This window comes from Bradysia coprophila, unplaced genomic scaffold (genome assembly GCF_014529535.1).
Source record: "Bradysia coprophila strain Holo2 unplaced genomic scaffold, BU_Bcop_v1 contig_358, whole genome shotgun sequence".
NCBI lineage: Eukaryota > Metazoa > Arthropoda > Insecta > Diptera > Sciaridae > Bradysia > Bradysia coprophila.
Genome location: NW_023503616.1, coordinates 1,613,878 through 1,637,078, shown reverse-complemented (window position 1 = coordinate 1,637,078; position 23,201 = coordinate 1,613,878). Strand labels below are relative to the sequence as shown.

At 32.0% G+C, this 23,201-nt stretch overlaps 1 protein-coding gene and 1 long non-coding RNA gene across 15 annotated transcripts in view; one reads left to right on the top strand and one right to left on the bottom strand.

Moving 5' to 3' along the window:
* The first annotated feature begins 7,250 nt into the window (after window positions 1-7,250).
* LOC119081726 (PR domain zinc finger protein 1) overlaps window positions 7,251-23,201 on the top strand; it is a 22,442-nt gene continuing 6,491 nt past the window's right edge. For 2 of the 14 annotated variants that reach the window (XR_005088522.1, XM_037190872.1), the window contains exons 1-4: window positions 19,312-19,481; window positions 22,255-22,479; window positions 22,536-22,658; window positions 23,033-23,071. Coding sequence is in view for 13 of the 14 variants with exons in the window: in XM_037190872.1 (XP_037046767.1) it covers window positions 19,458-19,481; window positions 22,255-22,479; window positions 22,536-22,658; window positions 23,033-23,071 (411 nt within the window). In the remaining variant the exon portion in view is untranslated. Of the gene's footprint in view, window positions 7,331-8,267; window positions 8,825-17,287; window positions 17,811-18,694; window positions 18,885-19,194; window positions 19,216-19,310; window positions 19,482-20,303; window positions 20,611-22,254; window positions 22,480-22,535; window positions 22,659-23,032; window positions 23,072-23,201 lie in introns of those variants that run through there. The other 12 variants (XM_037190879.1, XM_037190882.1, XM_037190878.1 and 9 more) reach the window with 12 other exon arrangements.
* Window positions 22,741-23,201, bottom strand: part of LOC119081855 — a 14,077-nt gene continuing 13,616 nt past the window's right edge. The window contains exon 3 of the long non-coding RNA XR_005088535.1: window positions 22,741-22,754. This is a non-coding gene — a long non-coding RNA (uncharacterized LOC119081855). The remainder of the gene's footprint in view (window positions 22,755-23,201) is intronic.

The following is a 23,201-nucleotide window of genomic DNA, read 5'->3' as shown; positions in this document are numbered from 1 at the left end:
ATTTTTTTTTTCTTTCTTTCTTTTAAGTAGGAAAACACGATGAATGTAAAGGTTCAGTATAACGGCATTTGCTTTATCAAACACATAGAGTTAAGCATGAGTAAAAACGTTAGTATCAAAGAGATGGGATCGTAAATTTAGAGGATAACTCAAATAGTATAACAAAGAATTCGCAAAGAAAAATACAACAAAATTATGGTCAACGCATATAGGTACGGAACGAAAACAACTTTCGAATTTTTTTTTTCTTAACACGTTATGTCGTAGTGGTGTTTTCCATTACGCATGCAGATTCTGAAGAAAAGAAATTTATATTGTTTGATTTCAGATCATCGACATAATTGAGTCACATAAGATTTTGCGAAAAGAGATGATAAAAGCGAGGATAAAAGTTACAAATTTGAGAAAATAAAATCAAAATTACAAAACATTTCTGGAAAAGAGTGAATGGCTCGGTAAATTTTTGTAGATGGTCTTTCAGTCTATAGTCACTAATGACTAAATCTATCAACATTCCATTATATTGATCAAAGCACCAAGCCACTCAAAAATTAGTCGGACATACACGAAAGTTTAATGCTACAGATAAATGATTATTTTCGCGATACAAATAACGTTTTTCAGTCTCATAAATCAATCGAAATTAAATTTCATTCTAATTTCTATTTTATTACAGATTCGCGAAGCGGTAAGAACGGCGGTAAGTCATCATCCTACAGACTTGTATCTAGTATTACCTTCAAACACCTAAGGGACTATGTAACAAGTTTTAAAATAGAATGAACTCGTTTGCTTAATGTTGAAAAAGGCTTATTTACTGTACCATATGTTGTTATTCTTTTTTCTTTTGTTTTCTTGTTCCAACTCGGTCATTCAGTCTGAAATGATTTTTTGTTAGCCTTAAGGATCAATGATATCTAAATGGTGAATATCCATCAATTTTTAGAGTGAGCATCCTCATAATCTGTTTCAATAATCTGGTGATAGTTGTTGCTTTTCGTAGATCATTAATACCGTTCATTTGAAACACAAAAAAATCGCTATGAAAACATCAAACTATTTCCATTGAATGTAATTTTTTCTTAAAGAAAATCTCGTCTTCCAATACCTAAGTTTCAAGTTCGCGGTCAACGCATATACGCGATGATATTTGCTTTGAATTGAAGAATATACCAACACTCACTGAAAATATTGTGTATGAGGAAGTATGTACTCGTATTGATCTGAGAATGATCAGTGTAGCGAATGTCTTTTGCCATATTTCAGATCCACTGTTTATTCGAATTGTAAATGTATTTTTGGGTTATTGACCGCAGTTATGCTGTTTGAAGCCAATCTTTTCGTAAGTATTGTATTGAAACATAAAGCTTATAGAATCTGTGATTGCAACTTCTGTCGTTTTTTGAAAGAGGTGATATATGATTAAGGTGTTCAGTTAAGGCGTTAAAGAGATTTAATGGAAATATTCTACTTTGTGAAGCGGTTGTATACGTAATTGACAACGTCGACAAAAATAAGCAATGACGGCTGATCTCAAACAGAAAAATGTTAAAATTAATGAAGTAAAAGATTTGATATGAAGACGGGCGTGGGGCAATCTGAATGCTAAAAAGTGAACGTGCATACGACTTTTTCATTCCAAAATTTTGTAAAAGGAGTCATTAAGTCGATCATAGGGCTATGAAGCATTTGCAATGTTAAAGTTACGTGTCCGAGTTGACCTTTTACGTAGTTGAAGAGTGCGTTGTAGCATTTTGTGTTAGGAACATCTCATTTTGGACAATACATTTTTTTTAGATTTGGTTTTTAGCGATATTTTACAAGAATGTTAACTTTGTAGTCACTTTTGTGTTGTATCATATCACGACAGAGTAAAGTTAACCAAGCAGGAACGCTGATCTGACTAGGGACCTGATTAATCTAGTAGCCCTATATTTTTTGCGAATAAATTTTTTCCATTTATGTCAGTGTTCATTTGAGTTCATTTCAATACAGTGTATTAGGTCCCTTATTTGACGTTTCGAAAATGAACTGTTCTTGCCTGGTTTATTTTACGCTGCCGTGATCATATCTGGTCACACTTTAAACAAAAGAAGTAACAAATTTTACTACTTTGAAACGAAACGTTTGCTGTTTTCCTAACATTAATTATAAACAAATTGCGACCATAACCAACGATAATATAATGGAACAATTTTTCATGTCAAAATACAAAATTAATGCAAAACGACTACCTGCTCCTTACAGATATTTAAATAAAACAACATAAGGCGTAAACAAATGGTCTCTATAAAAACCCTTTCAATATTCCGTTCTATTTTTTTCTAACTCACAAATGGTTTACCCCATCCCTCATATCAACTAAATCTGAGTTATTTTTTTTTTGTCAAAACTGTAAAGTAACAGTCAAGAAATGGAAATTTTTATTGAACATAACAGTAAACAGTTTTTTGTTCCTTTACGTAAACATAGAGTCGGTCTTTGATGCATAATTTTTTCTCATCAATTTTTATAATCAAACCAAAACCACTAAAGAAAGGATATGCATTTTATCTGAAGAAATGAAATTCTTAAGCGTAGGCTGATGTGTTTAGAAAAAATCACTGAAACTCAAAACAGTTATTTTCAGGTAGAGAAAGGGGTATAATAAATAATATTGGTTTGAATATATCAGAAAGGAAGTGAAATTAGGGTAAATAATGATTTAACAGTTTTATGTAAAATAGAAAAATTTGTTTAGTAAATCTATAAAAAAAAACCATCTGTACCATACAATCAATCCTTTTACCGACAATTTTTTTTTCTAAAATCTTTTCTATTATGATGGGTTTCTAATACAATAGACATTACTTTCTTTATAAAATGTTGCAATGTAGGAAGAAATATCCTGTTATATCAGTCGGTGTAATACCTAAAGTGAGGTTTAAATCGGTTCGGTCATGGTAGTGTCGAAAGTGATAAACTTTTACTGAACATTTAAAAAAAGTCGACTCCTTCGCAAAACTAAATCCCAATCGAATTGATAGCTCATCTAAAAATCACTATTTATACGCAATAGAAAAATTGTTATGCGTAGGAATCCTCGTTCTTTATCTAAAAAAAACAGTGTCGTAAACACATTAGTTTCTCTTAAAACCCGTTGTCGTTGTAAGTTTGCTATTCTTTGCCTTTTGTTATTGTGCAAATTTCTTGTGGTCGTAAATTATGGATAGAATATAAGGAATTGCTTATGTTACGTTCTTAAAATTTTGTTAAAAAGGACCATGGAGAAACGTATAAGACTCTTTTTGTAAATTTTATTAAACCGGTTATAAAAAAGTTTGCAAATTTTGAAAATGTCCTTGACCTTGACGTTCGTGTGAATGCTGACTAACGGCGAGAGTTTATTGTGCAGTTAACTTTTTTTTTACCTGGATAGTAGAAAGTAATTGCTTGTCTTCTAAATATTTTGCTTGTAGCCACCCTTCCGACCACGATATTTGCAGAAAGTAATTTTGCAGAAAAGGGAACGAGTATCCTCGCCTTTTGAATTTAAGTGGTCAATCCCACGCAACAACGCTATCAAGTGCATATTATTGGTAATTGGGGTTACCTAATTTACCGATGAAATTACCGAAATTACCTAATTTACTGACAAAATTACCAAAAGGAAGTTTGATAATTTTGTCTGTAAATTTAGTATAGTTTCGGTAATTTCATCGGTAAATTAGGTAAATTCGGTAATTCAAATTACCAAAAATAGGCGCTGACTTCAACCATGGCCAAATCAATATTTGAAAATAAAATTAGCTTATAAATAGGAAGGCAATCCCTGATTATTGAACATCTTCAAAGTTTTTTCTGGTACAAAATTATAAATAAAAATTTTCCATTCTTCTCAAAATTTACATAATTTTCTTCCGTTATTTTCATTAGTTCAACTAATGTGCCTCGACTTCTTTTACAATCTTAAAAAAACTTTCATCAAAATTAAAAAAAAAGCTATACCAGAAAGATTCTAAGTCAACTGTAGCACCACTTTCCGTTATGTAATAATTATTATATGAACATTTCGCTCAAGATTCAAAAAAGTAAAAAGGTGGGTACATTCAACTTGCCATAATTTTGTTGAAAAAATTTTGAATGTCTCTATCGTGACCTGAACTGTATTTTTTTTATGGTTTGCGTAATTGTTAACTTCACTCCAAATTTTTTCTTCAGGGAAATAGACTTTCCACTAGTATACACCAATCATTCAAGAAAAGATTGTAGGTCTCTACATTGAAAGACACCATTGCACCTATGCATGATCTATAACCCACAAGTCAATGTTTCATATCATTCACCCAAATTATCCTCATTTACTCCCATCGTCCTTTTATTCATATAACATATGTGCATTGCCATAAACTAAAGTTGGATTTAATGAAAATCAAAGTTCTTATATGAAATATCACAGATGAATAAACAGCATTTTAATACATCGTCGTAATACAGACTTGTGTGTACTGTGTACACGTACATATAATGAAAAGCATGAATATTCTAATAGTCGTCTATTCCGAATCGAAACTCAAATTAATATTGCTTAAACATCTTCGATAATAAAGAGTTTATCAACCTCAAATCAAAGAATTTTGCTTTTCGCTACATATAGCTATTGAACCGTTTGTAAAGTCAAAAAACTATGATGATCGGCGAGAGTGGATCTAAAATTGTGATTCAAAATAGTATTCGTAAAGGTAAATAACCAAGTTTATTGCCATCGACGATGAGATGATGTTATTCATTTGATGCTTACAAGCAAATTTCTTTTTCTATAAGATTTTTTGGAGGTGATTGACCATCGAGTATTTTTATTTTTCTTTTGCTAATTAATATTAATACGTTTGATCAAGAAAACCGAATGTACACTGTACGTACGGCGTGTTTGTACTGCATGTATTGCTTTTAGAGATGCTATTTATTCTGTTCACTTCACCTTTATCTGCTCAATGCAGAATATTGCATACTGATAATAATACAATTTACATGAAATGTGTCATTGAATCGATACCGACATGATAGGTTCAATGGGTTCTGTACATCTTTTCAGACAATCAAATTTTACAGAGTGGAAAAGTGTTTTAAGAATGCATAATTACAACGTACAGTCACGTGATAACTCTTATTTATGAAATGAATAAGGGATTTCTCATCAAGAAACTCCTAATTTTGTATTCAAATATACGCGCCGGTTAATGATTCTTGATTCTTGTATAGTGTCGGTTACTGAACTTTCATTGTTTCTTATTTATTCCAGAAACTTGCCATTGAACTGACTTCATTTCAATCTTTTTACAAACGAGAAGTGTAATCAGTGTAGATAGTCTGCTCCCGTTTGTTAAAATTGCCAATAAACAGCTGATTAGACGTTTCTAAAAGGCTTTAGAGAGGAGATTAAACCTGTCATATCTGTCATGACCTCAAAGAGATTATCTTCAACTCGGCCTGTTTAGATATTTAAGTTTAAATATACGTTCTCAACTGTCGCACCCACACATAAAAAAGGGGATAGACTCAGGCGTTCAGCCAGGCTAAGTCCACCAGCATTCGGTACGGTACGTGTACGTAGTAGCTAATATTTACGGCCACATTGTCCACACCAAAATGAAACTAAGGTTACTGAAAACCTGATCAGAATTTCAGGTTTCAGGTCTCATCACGTCAGGCCTAATATCATAAACTACTAAGTCAGGCTCGGGTCAAAATCAGGTTAGGGTAAGCTAAAATAAAATGTTGTAAACTTGTTCTTTTGCTTGTCCCTTCAATTCTAAATTGATGCAGCGTTGTGTTGCTAGGCAGGGGCAATGAATAAAACTCCAATTGGTTTGTTCATCGCATATAATGTTCCGAGCTTTCAGCCGAGTTACCAGCCATCATAAGGGCGAAAAAGTTTCAGATAAACGTACATAATTAGAGCTTAATTAGATTAACAAACGCGTATGATTTACGTTATTACACGCTATTTCACAGATTATCACAGACTCGGTTCTCAATTTAATTGGCTTAACTTAGTTGCGAGTGATTTCTTAAGTTGTAGTAAGCAATTAAGCTAAGCGAACACTCAATAACCATCATTGGATACCTAATAAGCGTTCGTGATGATTTAGTAAAACTCCACTTAGCTGTGGTAGATCTCCGCTGTTAATTGAGTGTCCAATTAGCTACATTAAGCCTTACACTTACTACAACTTGCTTGTGCCTAACAGACACTTCCCAAAGCCAAGCGGAGAATTATGAGACCTCAGGTTTGTGAAAGCTCAGTGAAGAATTATTAGAGCTAAGCGGAGATTTGCTAAAGCTAAGCGGAACATTATTAGAACTCAGCCGATATTTTTTTTCAAAGAGGTGGCATAATTAGACTTAGTGAAGTTGTGTTAGCTTACTAAAGAAGCGTGAAATCTTAACGAACATTTATTTACGCTCGGTGCAGTCTTACGAGAGGTTACAATAGTAATAAATGCTCTCCCATCGTTGAAAGAATGTTCGCCGAGCTCTGAAAGCTTTGAAAAACGTTCGGTGACCATTATTACATGTATAATACGCTACCTTTTGTCAACTGTTTGATGATTTTTATAAAATGCCCGACATTTTTTGAAAGAAAATATTTTACAGCCGAAGTGAACACAGCAAAAATTCATTCTAGTAATAGCGGAGTGTCACAGTTGTGTCGAAATATTTTATGTTTTTGTCGCGACAAAAAAATGTTTTTGCATCGAGTAAAAAGTGTTTTAGTGTTCAAATATGCCGAATATGGCGACCTAAAGAGACTATGCCCGAAAACAATCGAAAGTATAAGAGGTGAGTGTCTTTGAATTTTTTCGGTGGATCTTTGTGATAAAATTTGTGGTTGCTAAGAATCTCGCGCCGCGTCATTCACAATAATGCACATTTTGACATATTTTGTATAAGGAAGATGTCACTTTGTGAATTATTGTGAATGACGCGGCGCGAGATTCCTTAACACCAAATTTGTCATATATTTTCGGGAAACTGTCCTGTCATTTCCCTAGACGGGCCTAAGTTACGGTTATGTTTGTTTCTGTGGATGACGGTCGGTTGTTTTCGGCTTGTCAAAATTAAAATCGTACGATGGAAGAAACCTACTGAAGATCAGAACAAAAGTTTATGTGACACAAGAACAACTTGCTGATTATAATTTAAATTAGTTTATTCAATTGAGTGTTTTGACTTTCGCTTCAGTGTTTCTAAATGACAAACAATTGGATTGTGAAATTCTTTTATCATGCTCCCGCAATGTTGTGACGTCACGTTTATTTATCTAGAAGGATAAATCAACTGTGTAGATGTAATGCATAAATGGAAATTAATGACAAGTGCAACTGTTGTTGTCTCGTTTTCGCTCATATGATAAAATAGGATATCGATACATGAGAGGCAATCTCGGCAAGGCTTTCATGTATCGATAATGTTATATTATTAAATTAGTGTCCCAACATTCTAAACAAACGTGTCCGTAGATTGGAAAACGTGTCGGAAATCAACTCTTTAATTAGTGTAAATATTCATCAAATCTTAGTTAAATTTATGTCTTGTGAAAACTGTAAACTAACCAAGATCGAAATAAAAAGAAAATGATCATCTGGTACTGATACGCATATCCTACTATAATGTCTTTATATCTAAACTGTTTTCTTAAACATTTTTTGCAATTTAAGTGATAAGAATTTCGATCGTATTAACAACCAACCCTAAGAGTTTGCCTAGGTCAGAACGTGTTCCGATCATTATTTCGATTGTTATATAAAGTAACAAAATAAACTAAACCGTTATTCCGATTCTCTTTGTCAATACTCTGCATCGAAACACACAATCACAATCACATGTCACCATTCGTATACTTTTCACTTACAAACAACATCGAAATCGGTAAATATACAAGAAATCGCTAACCAAATACACTCTCTATACACCATTTATACCATTCATTTCACACACAATATGAAAGAGATTTATACCATTTTACCACTTCAAACAATTAAACTCAAAATTCTTCATCTTCTTCTGCATACCATTCTTTCTCTTCATGTGTTGAATAAAATGCTAAAGAAACAAACTATTGGAAATGTTTATTGCATTGTTGTTGTTTGTACTTGTTATTTTTCTTTAAAATGTTTGATAATATGGGTGTTAGACCTGAAGACATATAGTGGGGGTATACACCTTGACCGTCAATGTTTGAAAAACCAAAAGCAAATAATGTGAAAATATATCTACCGCAATTCAGTTTCTGAATAGGCAACGTAAGACTCAGACGTGATTTTTGATTTTTTTTTTTTATATAAATGATGTTTATACATAACGTGTTAACTGGTCGTTTAAACTTCTTGAAGATCGATGTAGAGTTTAAGGACCTCTTATTTGTTATATAATGATGATTATTGCGCATTTGCTTAGAATATTCGTGATCACTTTTTATAAGATAATATTTTTTAAGATATGACAAGATTTTATGAAGACTGATATGAACGATACGGTGACAATACCCATGCAGAAAAAGTATAGTTAAATTGAATGCAAATAGTGTCATTGTATTCTAATGGAATAACATCTAACTGCTAATTGAAAAAAATCCGAGAAAAAAAATATTTTTGTGTTCCATAAGCAACGAATGGATTATATTTATGGATTAAAGTGCCAAAAGAGTTTTTAACTATAATTTGCAAAGACGAACTATGTGCTAAAAAAAAGATTAACTTTGAACTGAACGACAAGACTCATGGGATCAGTAATTCAATTTTTGGATTAAAGGATTAAAAACACATTTACATCATACACAGCCGTAAGTTAAATAACATTTCACATTAATAACAATTAATAGATAAAAGTATACACAGAACGTATACAGACAGAACCATTGAACATTCGCATGTATCAGGTTCAATTCAAAAGAAAATAAATTAACGCGGAAGTTCAGCGCACTTTTATGCATTATACCTTGCAGTATTACTTACTGTGGTGTATAAAGTGTGGAAGTTGTTGCGATTCGATGAACAAGAATTAATGAAAAGAATGTACATCCAATTTTGAGCTTCATTTACATTTAGAATAAAAACGAAGTTTTGTTCTTTTGTTATTGAGTCAATCTTTTGCATTGATCTATTGTAAAAGCATAACTTGAATTATTGCTTTTTAATCATTCAGAATCAGAACAGTTCTAATAACTATTGCATTTTGAATTTACCCTTGACTTTGACTATTTTTTTTATCTGTAATTGTACTAATTATGGTCCACGCTTCAATATTTTGAGTGTTAACCGATTCAATAAACAAACAACTCTATTACGACTGTATGACAAGAGCAGTTACGCGTATTAAACACAATGAAGACACCCGTTTCAATTCAATGTATATACAACAACCTACAACCTGTTCTTTACCTTTTCGACAATTAAAATTGGATAAAATTGACAATTGACAAATCATCAAAATTAATGATACCGGGCTGCAAAAACCGAAAGAAACGCTTCAACACCACAATATTGTCGTTGACTCATCGTCGTCTCGAAACTATAATATATTGACAATGTGACTGGTATAATGATTTTTTGCGTCGCATTTGTTGAAATTTAAAGCGTCACCACTTGGTTAGGCTCTTAAACTAAATCCCTAGCTTCTTTTATCTGAATTCGCGGGAAATATAGCATTCAGACATTCAATTACATCACCAACCGATATTTTTTCAAAAGGAAAAATAACAAAAATTCTAATAAATTATCAATTATAATGTAGCTGAGAGTTGAATATACCTCTCTCTATACATCCCAAAGAAAACAAATGATTCTCAGTATATAGAAACAGCCTTGACAATGACTTTACCTGACAAATCTAAATGACATTGATGAACCAAAACATAGCAAAAAATAATTTAACATTATAAGCAAAAAAAAATAATAAAAAGAATCGACTCTAGACGCGGGCATTATAGTGTTCATTTTATGTATTCTTAAAGATGGTCATCATGCAGTATCATGGGTATTATATACATTGTGTTGGTTCGTAGCGATTTAAATAAAGTCACAAAAAATTATACAAATTACGCGAAACGGTAGTAGATATAAAAATTGAATAGCTTTGGGTAGATGTAACTGAAATGAATTTTACCTCAGTGATATGAGCTAAGTCTAAATAAATGCTTAGTAACAGTTGGAAACATTTTTTTTTCTTTAAACTCATCAATCAGATACTTTGATGCATATATATATGTACGAAAGGTGATTCGACACTCGAAAAGTGTGTAGAGGTATGATTTAAATTGAATATTACAAAAATATTTGCATACGAAAAAATGATTACATCAGCAGGCACATTAAAATATAAAAAGCCGACCAATTTCCAATATATTAAAACGCAATAACGAAATGGTAAAAACAAAAATTCTAGTCACTTATGTACGTACACACAATATTTTTTTTTTCGAACACTTGAATTTGATGGTTTCATTGTTAGTTGTGATCATAATTTTTGGCCACGCATTAAAAAAAAGCGTACGAAAGAGTTCATTGAATTCTCAGCAAATACATTCTTATGAACAGAACGATAAATTTTTATATAAATTTATATATCATCATCATGACCATCATTTACCATCATCGTGAACCGAACCATCATAGCCACAGAAGTGTTTTTACACAAACAATTTTTTTTTTATTCATTTGTTAAACTTACACTTATAGGTATACATTTTTGTGATTAGTTTTGCTAATAAAAATCAAAAGCGAAATTTTTACAAACTTGTAATGGAACCATATAAACACAACATTAAGAATTCTTTTCTATTTCTCTCCTATTATAATTTGGCATAAAACGAAAAGTCAATGACTCTTGAAGCGAGAATATTAAATAGAGGAGTGGATGTAGTTGTTCAATTTGAAGGTGAATTTTAATTTAACCATTTTTGACTAACATCTACGCTAACTTCTTTTTCGTTGGAATTTACTTTACAAATTTGTACCGGTTAAATAAAGTCGGAGAATGTTGCAATTAAATTGAAAACTTGTCGTTGTCTAGTGCGTTTGAATAATTCTTTTTTTTTTAATGAACAGAAATGAAATGCAGTCAAAGTTATAATTTATTTACTCATTTTTTTGTAACGGTTGCCATCCATTCCATATTCTTTTTCATAAGAAGAAATGAAAAAACATGTAACACCGAGTAAAGGAAACCAATGTCTCCAGTCACCAGAACTACAAATTTTCAGACTATCACGTTTCCATACGGTACATGGTGTTCATGCTGCATATGAGTCTAATAAGTAATCTCTTTTGCAAACAACTTTCTTTGTTATTCAAATATTCACTTTAGAATGTTACTGAAAGCAAATAGAACATTTCGAATATTGGACTCTTCAAGTAAAACGAACGTTCGGTTAGTTTTGAAAATTGTTCCTTTCAATTCGATGAAAAAAATGATTGATGGTTGATATTTTCCTATTCCTCTACCACCGACCGGCGTATGCCTACTTAATTTTTGATCATTTTGGTTTCTTTTTCTGCATTTCTTTCTAAAGCAAACAATTGAATAAGTAACAATAATCTGGATTTCTAATTTTCGAACGATTCTAGTCAATGGCAAGATTTTGTTTTGCATCTCATTATTATCCTTGAACAGGTTTTCCATTTCACTGGAACTGACATAAAAATTTCATTTTCGGTATACTCTAAGGATTTGCAAAATAAATAAAAGTGAATGTAAAAATGGAAATAGTTTTTTTTTAACAACAAGAAAAAAACTGTATGAATGGAAGGGCAAACAAAATGTGCACTAAAAGGGTCATCCTTTGTTAAATGAATTATTTGCAAACCAATCTATAAGTGAACTTGAAGGATTTATTTTTATTGTTAAGAATTTCTATGATTTTTTTGCTGTCTTAGAAGTTTTGCCTATTTCAGAGTAAACATTTTTTTTACAATTTCTCGTTATTTAGAATTCTTCGGAGGAAACATTTTAAATGATTGCAAGATTCTTTTTCTGCAGACTAAAAGTTTCTAAATTTGAAATACTTTTCATATTACCCTCGACTTTACACTCTACTAAGTGGGTTTTGTAATTTACTATTCAATTGTTTTATAAGAACTAAGTTACTTCAATCACAAATCTAGTCCCCAAAAATGAGCGAAATTCTTCTTATATTCAAAAATGTATGTTAAAACAATCGAAGTACGAGATTTTATTCAAAAGAAGCGATGTTCTTGCAATTTCTCAAAGATTGTTATGAAAACTTTCCGTCGGTATTCAGTCTCCAGCCCAACCATATTAGAAGTAATCTGTCTAATGTAACAACGACATAACTCAAGTCATCCCAATATTAAATTAATTCATAATCAAAACGCAATTATGTTCACTTCACTAGTTAATCCGCAGAGCTCTAATGAGCATAATACTTATACATTGACATGCATTTTCTTTAAAACCGGATAATTGCCGGTTGCTTATCGTCATTAAAATGGGTATCATCCTATAACCCTTCCGATTACTATCAGGTAGATGAAAAAGAAATTGGCTGATGGAAAATTTTCAAAATTGTGAAATATGCACCGTCAATTTTTAGAGAATGTAATTTTGCACTTGTCACTTTTGTGGGGATAATTATCTAGAATAAAAGTAGTCGGTTAATGAGTCATTTTTGGTGGTCAAACTTACGTAATTGGTGTAGACAGCAGTCTGAAATGTTGGCGCGCCTAATTTCTATGCTTAAGTAATAATCATCCAAAGTTGGTGAAACAATTTATGAACAAAAAAGAAGAATTGCTTCCATAAAAGGTAAAATAATTGATTTTTAAGTCATAATGAAAATTTCGGACGAACCTAATAGCTTTTGCCCATTAGTCATACCAATTTACTATCGACAATGGCAATAAATAACGACAAGGGTTGTACGTGTGTCATTTTTGTCGTTTCTATTTCTAACTATTTTTTAAATTAATCCAAAATTGTTGACTAAGAAAATAGAAAATATTTTTATAATTACAGTTAGCTTCAATAATGAGATTTCTAAGAACGGCAACTCCACTGAAACTCAAATTTTTGTAATTTCTCAGAAAAGTGTTAAAAGTGAAATAACTACAATTAAATGACATTTCAAAACTGTTCAGCAAAACCTTGCACTTGCATTTACCTTAAACATATGAAATTTTTTAAATCTAACATCTATCCACGCATCCATATCGTGATAATCTAATCAATAAAAAATCGGATACAAATCTAAACAAAATCTTTTGGTTTCCTATTTACAAATTGCAACAGTTTTTGAAACCGTAACCTACACAATTCTCATCATATTTCATCCCTTAAATTACCTAAACAAAAAGGATACTTTCCGCTAACCATGATCAGTCTATTGCATTTTCATTTATGTACCGTTACGTAATCATAACAATAAATTTCAAATACCATAAACTAAACAATCCTGTCTAGTCTTTCCTGGCTTTATACGAAAATCATTTTTTATGAGAACTTTTTCCCATAATACATTTTTAGTAGGAGAATTTTGTTTTCAATTCAAATGAAACCATCATAACGGTTATACCCGATCAAAATAATTTTTTTTATGCTTTACATGTCTCTTAACGTTTCTATGGTGCCGGTATTAGTATTAAACACAAAATATACAATGGATTTGAAAAACTACCTGCGCCGTAGAGCAACACCTGATAGTTTTTATTTGTGAATCTATACCACTATATAAATTGCTATGAGGCACATACGGTACGAATTGAATGGCTGATTTAAACAGTCCGGCTGTCTGCAATGAGATAATTTAGATACTTCGATTTCGCTTCGAGCGAAATTTGCGGAATATGTGCTACAACAGTCGTAGTAATTAAGAACGGGAAAGAGATGAACAAAAATAATCGAATCTGTGTTTCCAATTCAAACATTGTTAATTACAAATTCGAAGTATAAAAAAATGAAATGAAAGGAAGCATAGAAAACTAAATGATGAACTTGTCGGTATAACCTAATTTTTTCATATTCAACTAAAATCCGGGCAAACAACAAGAGCTTTTTGCTAACTGCTTCTGCGAACTAAGTCTCAAAAGTTTCTGTTTGATGTTCGATAAACGAACTCGTTTTCATTTTGTAGGTGTCTTTTAATTATTTTCCCATGACTTAAATTCATTACCATCCCTTTGATTAAATAAACCCAGCTCCGCTCATACCGTCGTCACATTCTCATAAGTAGATCATTTTCAAAACTAATTTTCTTCCAATTAAAAGTTTATTTTTTGTTACATGTACTGGTAACTTCAAATCATTTTCAATGTATCCACAACCACATGCAAGTTTGTGTGTGTTTTTTTGCTCTAAAAATTTTCATTTTCATGCACTTCCTCGTAAGTTTTTCCGCATACCCGTATGTGTATATACCACATGAATTTTATCATAAAAGCTTACCGGTCGTGAATTTCAGTGAAATAGAGAACGAAAAGAGAAATAATAAAAAAGTAGCTCTGAAGTTCGCGAGTTGAATGACCGACCTACTCAAGCGGTATATTTTCTGTACAAATACAACAAATACAACATAATTGCCAGATAGTATGAAGTTAAAGTTTTTATATATGTATATAATATGAGAAATTATACGCACAGTTGCAGGCATATAATGATATACGAAAAGATATACTTTCGTAAAATGCAAGATTTTTTTTTTTATTTCACTTGTCAGGTATACGCACGATATACGCCTATTCTAAATAAATGGCATTAATGGGTACACAGCAATCTGAAAATGTATTAGTTTACGATTCGTTTTATATCTCTGCAATTTCCATACAGTCAAACAGTGGGGACAGGTAGGGGGAACGAGAGAACTTTGATTGTATTTTAGAGTAAACTGACATAAATTTTAGTAATATGAATAATACCATTCGATTTTACCTCAACGTGTCAGGGTGATGAAACCAGGCCGATGTTGTTATTGTACAGCACCAGCAGTCAATAACCTTGCAGACATATCGCTGGTCAATAAAACTCTTTTTTTCTGTGTGTATTAGAAAATTGAATGATTTTTCAGCGACTAAACTCGACAATAAATTGTCGTTGACAGCAATTTTAGATGAGTAGCATCATGTCGAACGACGTCAATATCCGAAAATGGTCCTCTTAGAAATGGTCAGTCATCTGTTATTAATAACCACGACAGAAGTATGCAATGAGTTATGGCTGATGTCTACTTAAATTGCAAAAGATTTTGAACCAATCGTTGAAAGAAACTTTCAACAAATGAAGTAACAGATTTCATCATTTAATCGTGATACGTCTACCGTTTCTAAAACCATAGATTCATGGAGTAAATATATTGTTCGAAAGGAGGTCTGGAGTAAAAAAGTATTATAGTTTAGGTGAAGACTACAATTTATAGTCAAACAAATGCAGTTTTGTTTCTACATTTTTAAAAACCACGTCTAATATTTCGATTTTTTTTGTATATAATGAAAAAGACGCATATTACCCCAGAATACGATTTAAAGTTTTTTTGTCTTACAAAGAAAATCACTTTTTTTCCTCTGCAATAAAAAATAACACAAAAACAACCCTACCATACCGCCAAATCCCATGATTCTCATTCCATAAAACTACATAAAAACGCACAAAACCATCCTTCATATAGAACTTTTGGGTGTGCTCACCAGTTTTCGCTTGTCTGTGGTCATGGTGACGTCTATTTATACATACACAGCAAAGGTTCATGCCCTTCATATAGATATCATAACACTGCATTATACACGACAAGGCATAACTTTCCATGAAATTTAGTTGAGCTTGATGCAATATTTTCATTCTGGCGCATAAGCTTTTGCCTAGTTCTCCGCATTTTCGTTTGTATTATGTGGGTATATAGTGCATGTAGACGAATTTGATTATCAAATGCGAATAACCCTTAAGAATAAATTTCCTTTTAAAATTCACATTGATTGGGCTCATTTGAAATTTTAATATGCCTGTCTGGGAAAATTACCGCGAAATGCATTCACACTGCGATATATAATATTTTTGATGCATTGAGGAAATTGAAAATCGGTCTTGGTTTTGTAAAAAAAAAACTTTTAAAATAAATCAACGAAAAAAAAAATCCATTATTCCATCAGAATTTTGAATTGTGAAACAACAGAAATGAATGCTGCTTTATTTCGTTATTAAATCAACCACCGAACCGGAATATGTACAGAGTTCATTGAACCAGTTCACAGGATCACTTTCATTATGAACAGTGGCGTTATTTCAGTTTCTGGTGCCGCGTCGAAGGGGTATAGTGTACAATGCTTTTGAGATGATATAAACAAAATAGGAGAAGTAGAAAAAGAACATGTAAAATCGAATGTTGCTCTCGTCGGCAGTATGCACATTTATTTGAATTATACAATTAATGGTTCGTCAGACGATTGCTTTTTATCGAAAAAATCGCTAGACGAATTTACGGAATTTTGATTTAGTCATAAGGTCTCGCGATTTTGTATCAGCTGAAAATGATTCACTGAATGTTTATCGTTTTTTATTGAAAGTACAACATTAAGTGTAGCAGGTTATAATGACTGGAAAACATTTTTCCATTTTGCTTTCAAATTAAGGATTTACTCAAATATATATATGAACAGCAGTGTGTAAATGGGTTTTCATATATTTTCGCACTAGTGCATAAAAATGAAAATGCCACTGTCGTGCATAAGATCTTGTTACTAACTTGTAACTGAATTTTTTCGCAGACGACAATTTTCCCATTGAATGACGAATGACGCCACTGAATATCAGACGTCCCGCTTGCATAGTAGCGTTGATTCGTTCGCAATTCACATGTACATGCAATATACAAATTTACGAGCTTATTTTCATGTGAAATAATTGGAGAAGCTTTATAGTTGAGGATGTATCATGACATTTTAATTGCTAAAAGACCAATTGCACCGAGTTACATAGATTTTCAATGTAGTTTTAACATAAGCGAACGACAAAATGAACTATAAAAGTTAGAGAAGGTATTTATGTAAAGGATGTACGCGCTTCATTTCCAATTATGTTAATAAAATGAAATTAAGCTGACAAAGACGCATATGAACACTAAATTTAAAAAAACAATACCATTGCTCGTACATGGAGTATTGATCATAATGCATGTCAACAAAAAAAAAAATTATTCAAACATATCAGCTCTCACATCACACTGTGTTTACTTTCCGCGTTCGTATATTATAATATGTGCAACTAAAGGTACTCATCGACTCGAATTCGATTGCACTGCGCAATTCATGACTGTGTTTTGATTTGAATAGTGGAAAAAAGCATTCCGTCCGTACATATAGTTGCTTCACATTTTCCCCAGATTCTCGTTCGGTTTTTGTGTGCATTTAGACTCCCTTTTCTTGTGGAATCTATTTTATGAATGTGCTTTCATATGACTTTTTTTTCGGCTAGACTACGGCAACCATTTCGACAGTGGGCCAGAGAAAATTGAATATTGTGTTAGGGTAGGTCGTGAACCTTTTTATGCAATTTTTGGGAAGAAAAAAAAATTCAAATGTGAATTGTGCGTGGAAAATTGGTTTAATCGTGTTTTTTACCAGAAATTATGGGTGTTAATATTCATATTTTTTGAGAATAAAAAAAAATAATTTTTCTTTCAATCAAACGATTTTCAGTGAATTGAAATTATAAAAAAAAAGAATTAACGAAAATATCTTGTGCTTTTGATATATACTATGAGAAATTGTGTGATTGTGGAATTACCCAAGTTAAATGAGGATGCAATTAAATTACCTTGACATTGTGAGGTAAAATACAAATATTTTTTTTTTCTTTTAACTTATTATTTCTTGTTTTTATTTCTGTACTTAATTTAAAAATAAATAAAAAAATTAATTAGCCGACTTACATAATATCGCTAACTAAACTAATATCATGAACAAAATGATTGACCTTGCTGATATCAACTGTGATGCACAATAAATTGCACACAAACACTGAGATATCAAATTATTACATTTTTCTACTTGCTGTGTGTACTCGTGTACTATACATATGTTACGAATGTTCAAAAGATATTCATATTACCTTTGTGATGAGCTTATATTGAATGGGAAAAGTTTAACTTTCAATCATTTATTCTAAGAAATGACGTAATTCATATTGTTCACTTTTTCTTTAACAAAAAATGACTTTATATCGGCTACATTGCTACACAGAACTATCGGTCTAGAAAAATGCATATTATACAGATTCTACTCTTATAATCAGCATTAGGTGCAACCATGTTGAAACGTTCGTAACGAATATATTTACTTCGTCACGGGATTTAGATAAGAATTTTTGATTATTACGAAAGTGAAAATTCAAAATGGCGATGTAACTTACGAGCAAAACACTTTTCATCCAAACTTTACTTAATCCGATTCGAAAAGTTGTTTTCTCCGTCCGACTCGCATTGAATAGTTTAAATTTATACGAAACTAAGCCCTTCATATAGCATATACATCTCGTTTCGAAAATACGAATTAAATTTTCAATTCGTGTTGAAACGACAAATTTTCACATCACTAAAATTGCATATATACCAATAAATTTTCCATCCATATAATACACGAAATGCACCCATACATGCGATGAAAGTTTTAAAACCACCCATAAAGTAAAGTCGATTGCCTCGAACTTGATGTTGCATGCATTTTGCAATGTTACTGCAAAGAAAACGGAAAGCTTTTTGTTTTGATGTGCGGCTTATCAATCGAAAAAAACAACTATAACTCATGTGTACATATTGCTTGCATTATTGTGTAAAACTAATTGATTCAGTGCTGACGAAAAAACATAAATTTTAGACTTGACTATAATCGTTGAAATTTGGAGTGGTAATTCTTGTTTTTTTTTTGCTTCTTCTATTTGAAAGAATAATTTACGTTTTAAAAATTTAATTTTCCATTATGAAACGCTTTACTATTTGACTTGCGCGCGATGCAATTTTCAAGGTTAATTTTGGAAATATCGAGGAAAAATGTAATGTTCATCTTATACACCATATATATATAATATATTGTGTATATAAATGTTGTACAGTGACTTGAGCGTGTGTATTTAATTTAATTTGAAAAGCTATTTTTAAGCTGTTCATGAACCACAGAATCAATACAACAAATTACATTTCCTGTGAAGTTCAACTTATTCGTTATCCCCCAAATGGTGGTGATTATTTTACCGATTTAAAAAATAAAATATGAAATGATAGTTGCATGTAATCCTCTCCAGAGACTTTACTTGTCTACAGTTACAGCAAATAATTACGTATTATTTCGCAATCAATTTGATTTCAGAAATAAACGAAAGTTATACCGTCAGTGTATCTATAATGGCGTACATGGTAATTCTACCCTTTGCCGATGGGTTCAGTGCATGTAGAGAATAAACTTCGCAACTGAAATCCTGACATGAACTCTATGTTTCAGTACGAGGTATATTTTTGATAATATTTTTTTGGGCTGGGGATATTCCTGCACTGTAGCTCGGAAAATATATGATTGCCACAAGTCTTGGAAATTCTACAATATGTAAAGGATTCCCATTTCTTATAATTCTCTAAATTCTTAAAATGAAAATATTGTGAAGAGGCATCTTCCTTCCAAAATTTTTTTTTGTTTGGAAAACTGAGTAATCTTCTCCATGGTACTAAGCTGAACGGATATATATTTATTTATCCTCAGTCATGCTACCTTTCCAACCTTAAACACATATTTTCATTCTTTCGAATTAGAATAAATGAAATACAAACAAGTAGTGTTTACGCCAATACTAACCTTGCACCTAATTATACAGATGCGCTTGTGATATAACTCTATACTGTGCATTTGCATGTAAAAAAATACATGAACAAAATAATAGTAATAACATTTCAAGTATTCTATTTATGTGTAGATATGGTGTATCCATTCGGAAAAATATATATTAATCTTACATAACTGAACTTATTAGTGACTTACTTCATAAATAATTGAAAACTTATTGGAACAGGAAAAGTTTGTGTGTAGGAGTTCCAATAAAATCAAAATTAACAAACCAAAATGAAAAATCTATATTTATAGCCAACCGAAAATATTAACAATTTTCGAATGTTATTACAAAATGAAAAAGCTAAAGTCAAGGCTCTTAGTTCTCGGATGTGTGCCAATTGCAATTTCAATTTTACATTTAACTTACAAACGTGTTTCGTTTACACTGCACTTCTATCTGTGAACGCATGTCTGTTTTTTCGTGAAGATAATTATATATTTAGAATAATAATCAGTCTTAGCTAAAGAAGATCAAGGTTTTGTTGCTTAAAGAAAAGTGTTATAATATTTGCTTCCTTTTCCGCATTTTCGGTTGTTTTTTTCGATCGCACTTATTGGATGCGATAGGAGCGAGTTTTATTGGATTTAATTTATGAATGCATCTTGTATCTCCGATTTATGAGACTTTTGTTATTTACGTAAAATATTGACGGAAGACATCTTCTCATGGAAACTCTGAGAAAATTACAGATTGCATCAGAAAATAACAAAGTTTTTCCGTATTTACATACCGTCTGTAAAAACACTGTCATCTGTGAGTGTAACCAATTAGTTTTATTCTAAAACAGCGTAGAAATTGAACATTGATATTAAGGAAGTGAATGGCCCAGATTTTTTTAAAATTGATTCAAATTGAATGCATCGAATGAACATATCGAAGAAAACACTAAAACAGCCTTATCATAAAAACAATATCACACAACGATATCATCGTCATGCCCTTCAGATGCATCAATTTCAACTGAAAAATTCGTTTCAAGGCCACTCGGTATTGTTAGTCTGTAATAGTAGATAACATGAATAGTCTCAATTAATATCAAAATTGTTCTCGTTTGTTGCATAGTTGATATATTGCAACTTTATGCATTCCTCTATTTTATAGATTTGTACAAATTACGACGCAAAATAACTAAAGCCAAGATAAAATTTACTTTCGTACATTCGTACACTTGTCGCATGTTTGACTGTGTATATGTTCATGTTGCTATAATTTCACGTCTAATAACCATCATTTTTTTGATATACTATGCAGTAGACGGTGCATTTTCCAGTGTAGATTGGATGGGTGGTGACGATAGAACTGAAAAAAAAAATGAGAAAAGTTCGATGCATTAAGTTCTTTATGTATATAGGTTTTTGGCACTAAATTTGTAGAGATATTTTCAATTGGTAGAGACAAAAATGAAAGCTTAAGAGGAATTAACAGATTGAAAAGTTGATCATATTGGACGTGAGGTCGACGTAAAAATTTGCTAGACCAAAAAGGATTCTTGTCCTGGACTATTTAACGATGGGTTACAAAACGAACTCATATTTTTTTTAAACAAAATTTCGAGTAAAAACTAACAACTCTTCAAAAAAGTTGGTACGAGTATACCAATTACGATTGACAAAATTATATTACTAAATAAAAAAAAGTGTTGTGCAGACACTGCGCAGCATCACCAGTCCATATACACGCATATATATCGTACAAAGTATATATACCAAAAATCTCCGTATATGAAAGTTGCTCAGAAAGTTTTGTTCATATACGTAAATGGAAAATGAATTTTCTATTTTCATTTTCACCGAATGCACTACGATTGCACTTTACCGACTAGAACCTACGATGCGCCGCAATTCAAAGCGCAGTTGTATGGTTGTTGAATGGGGTGTATGCAATGACTTCGATGGTATAAAATTGGGTCAGTGGAAGCATCAACGGATCGATAGTAAAAGTTCCACTGGTGGAAAATGATACATCTTCGGTGTAGTCGATTTTCGTAAATTTTAGACTAAATTCGACAACTGTAATTTGGAACATTCCGAAGAATGACTACAAACACCGGTGGAGTAATTTTAGAAAAACTCATGACCGCTTCGATTGTATCTAATTTGCCCTTCCCATGGAGTGAATATCCATGAACCATTGTGCCGCTCAGGTCTTTGCCATTTTCGCTTTTCTTCTATATATATACAGTGTAACCCCAGTCGAGGTTACACTTAGCAACGGCATTAGTCATTTACACGCCAATGAAGCAAAGTGAGGGCCAAGTTTTTCTTTCTTTTTTCTTTGAGAAATGCTTAGTTTTTCAATTTTTTAAGCGATTTTTTTTTTGTCTAAATTATGATTGCAGATTGTTGTTGGTTGTTCGTGTTGCGTGTAATAATTTTATCTATTTTTTCATACTTCCAGATCACAATGGATGGTAGCAGCCCACCGAGATCCAGATGTCCGACGCCGGGCGATCAAGAAGAATACGATGTAACCCGAATGCGTGAGGATGACTTTGAACGATTGGCAGTTTATATGGTTCCTGATGTACCGTGCGAGCGTGGCACGCCATCGCGGGCGGATAAAACTTTGCCCAGAAGTTTAACGCTCAAACCGTCACTAGTATTATCTACACCAAATGTAAAGGTAACATTGACCGGTAATTAGACCGTAAAATTTCTAAAATCGAATGTTAATTGCAGACTGAAGGCGTCTGGAGTACGGGCGTTATTCCTCGTGGCACCAGATTCGGGCCATTCGAAGGTGTAGCTGTGAAAACACCGAATTGTCCAAGCGATAAAATAAATTGGAGATATTTTTGGCGGGTAGGTTTCATTTTGTTTGTTTATTTTATTATACCCTACCGATTCCTTCGCTTTTGCTCGTACAACCCGAATGAAAATAAAAATTTGTTGAAAATGCTTTCAAGTTTTAATTTACCTTAACTATCGTATGAAGTTGCCGTTGTCCGGTTCTTTTATTTAAAAAAAAGTTTTAGATAAAGTTCTTCTGAGCAGCACTGAGGAATTCATTTAGCTTATAAATTAAGAAAAACTTTTTTGAGTGCTTCCCGATTCTTGTGTAAAAAGAGAGCAGGCTATTGATATCACTCCCCGTTTACATTACTAATAAGCTTTTAAATAATTGGTGCAAGTCTATCCTTTACTAATGATATTGTTATTTTTCCTTGTGGGTTTAGGTGCAGGGAACAAGACATATTACTTATGGAAACATAAAGGTGACTATTTTATTTTAAAACATTTTTGTAAATATTTCTTATCTATTTGCTTGTATTACATCTAAATAATTGGTGCAAATTGACGAATGTCAAGTGAATATCATAGTTATTCGCATCAGACCCGACGCCA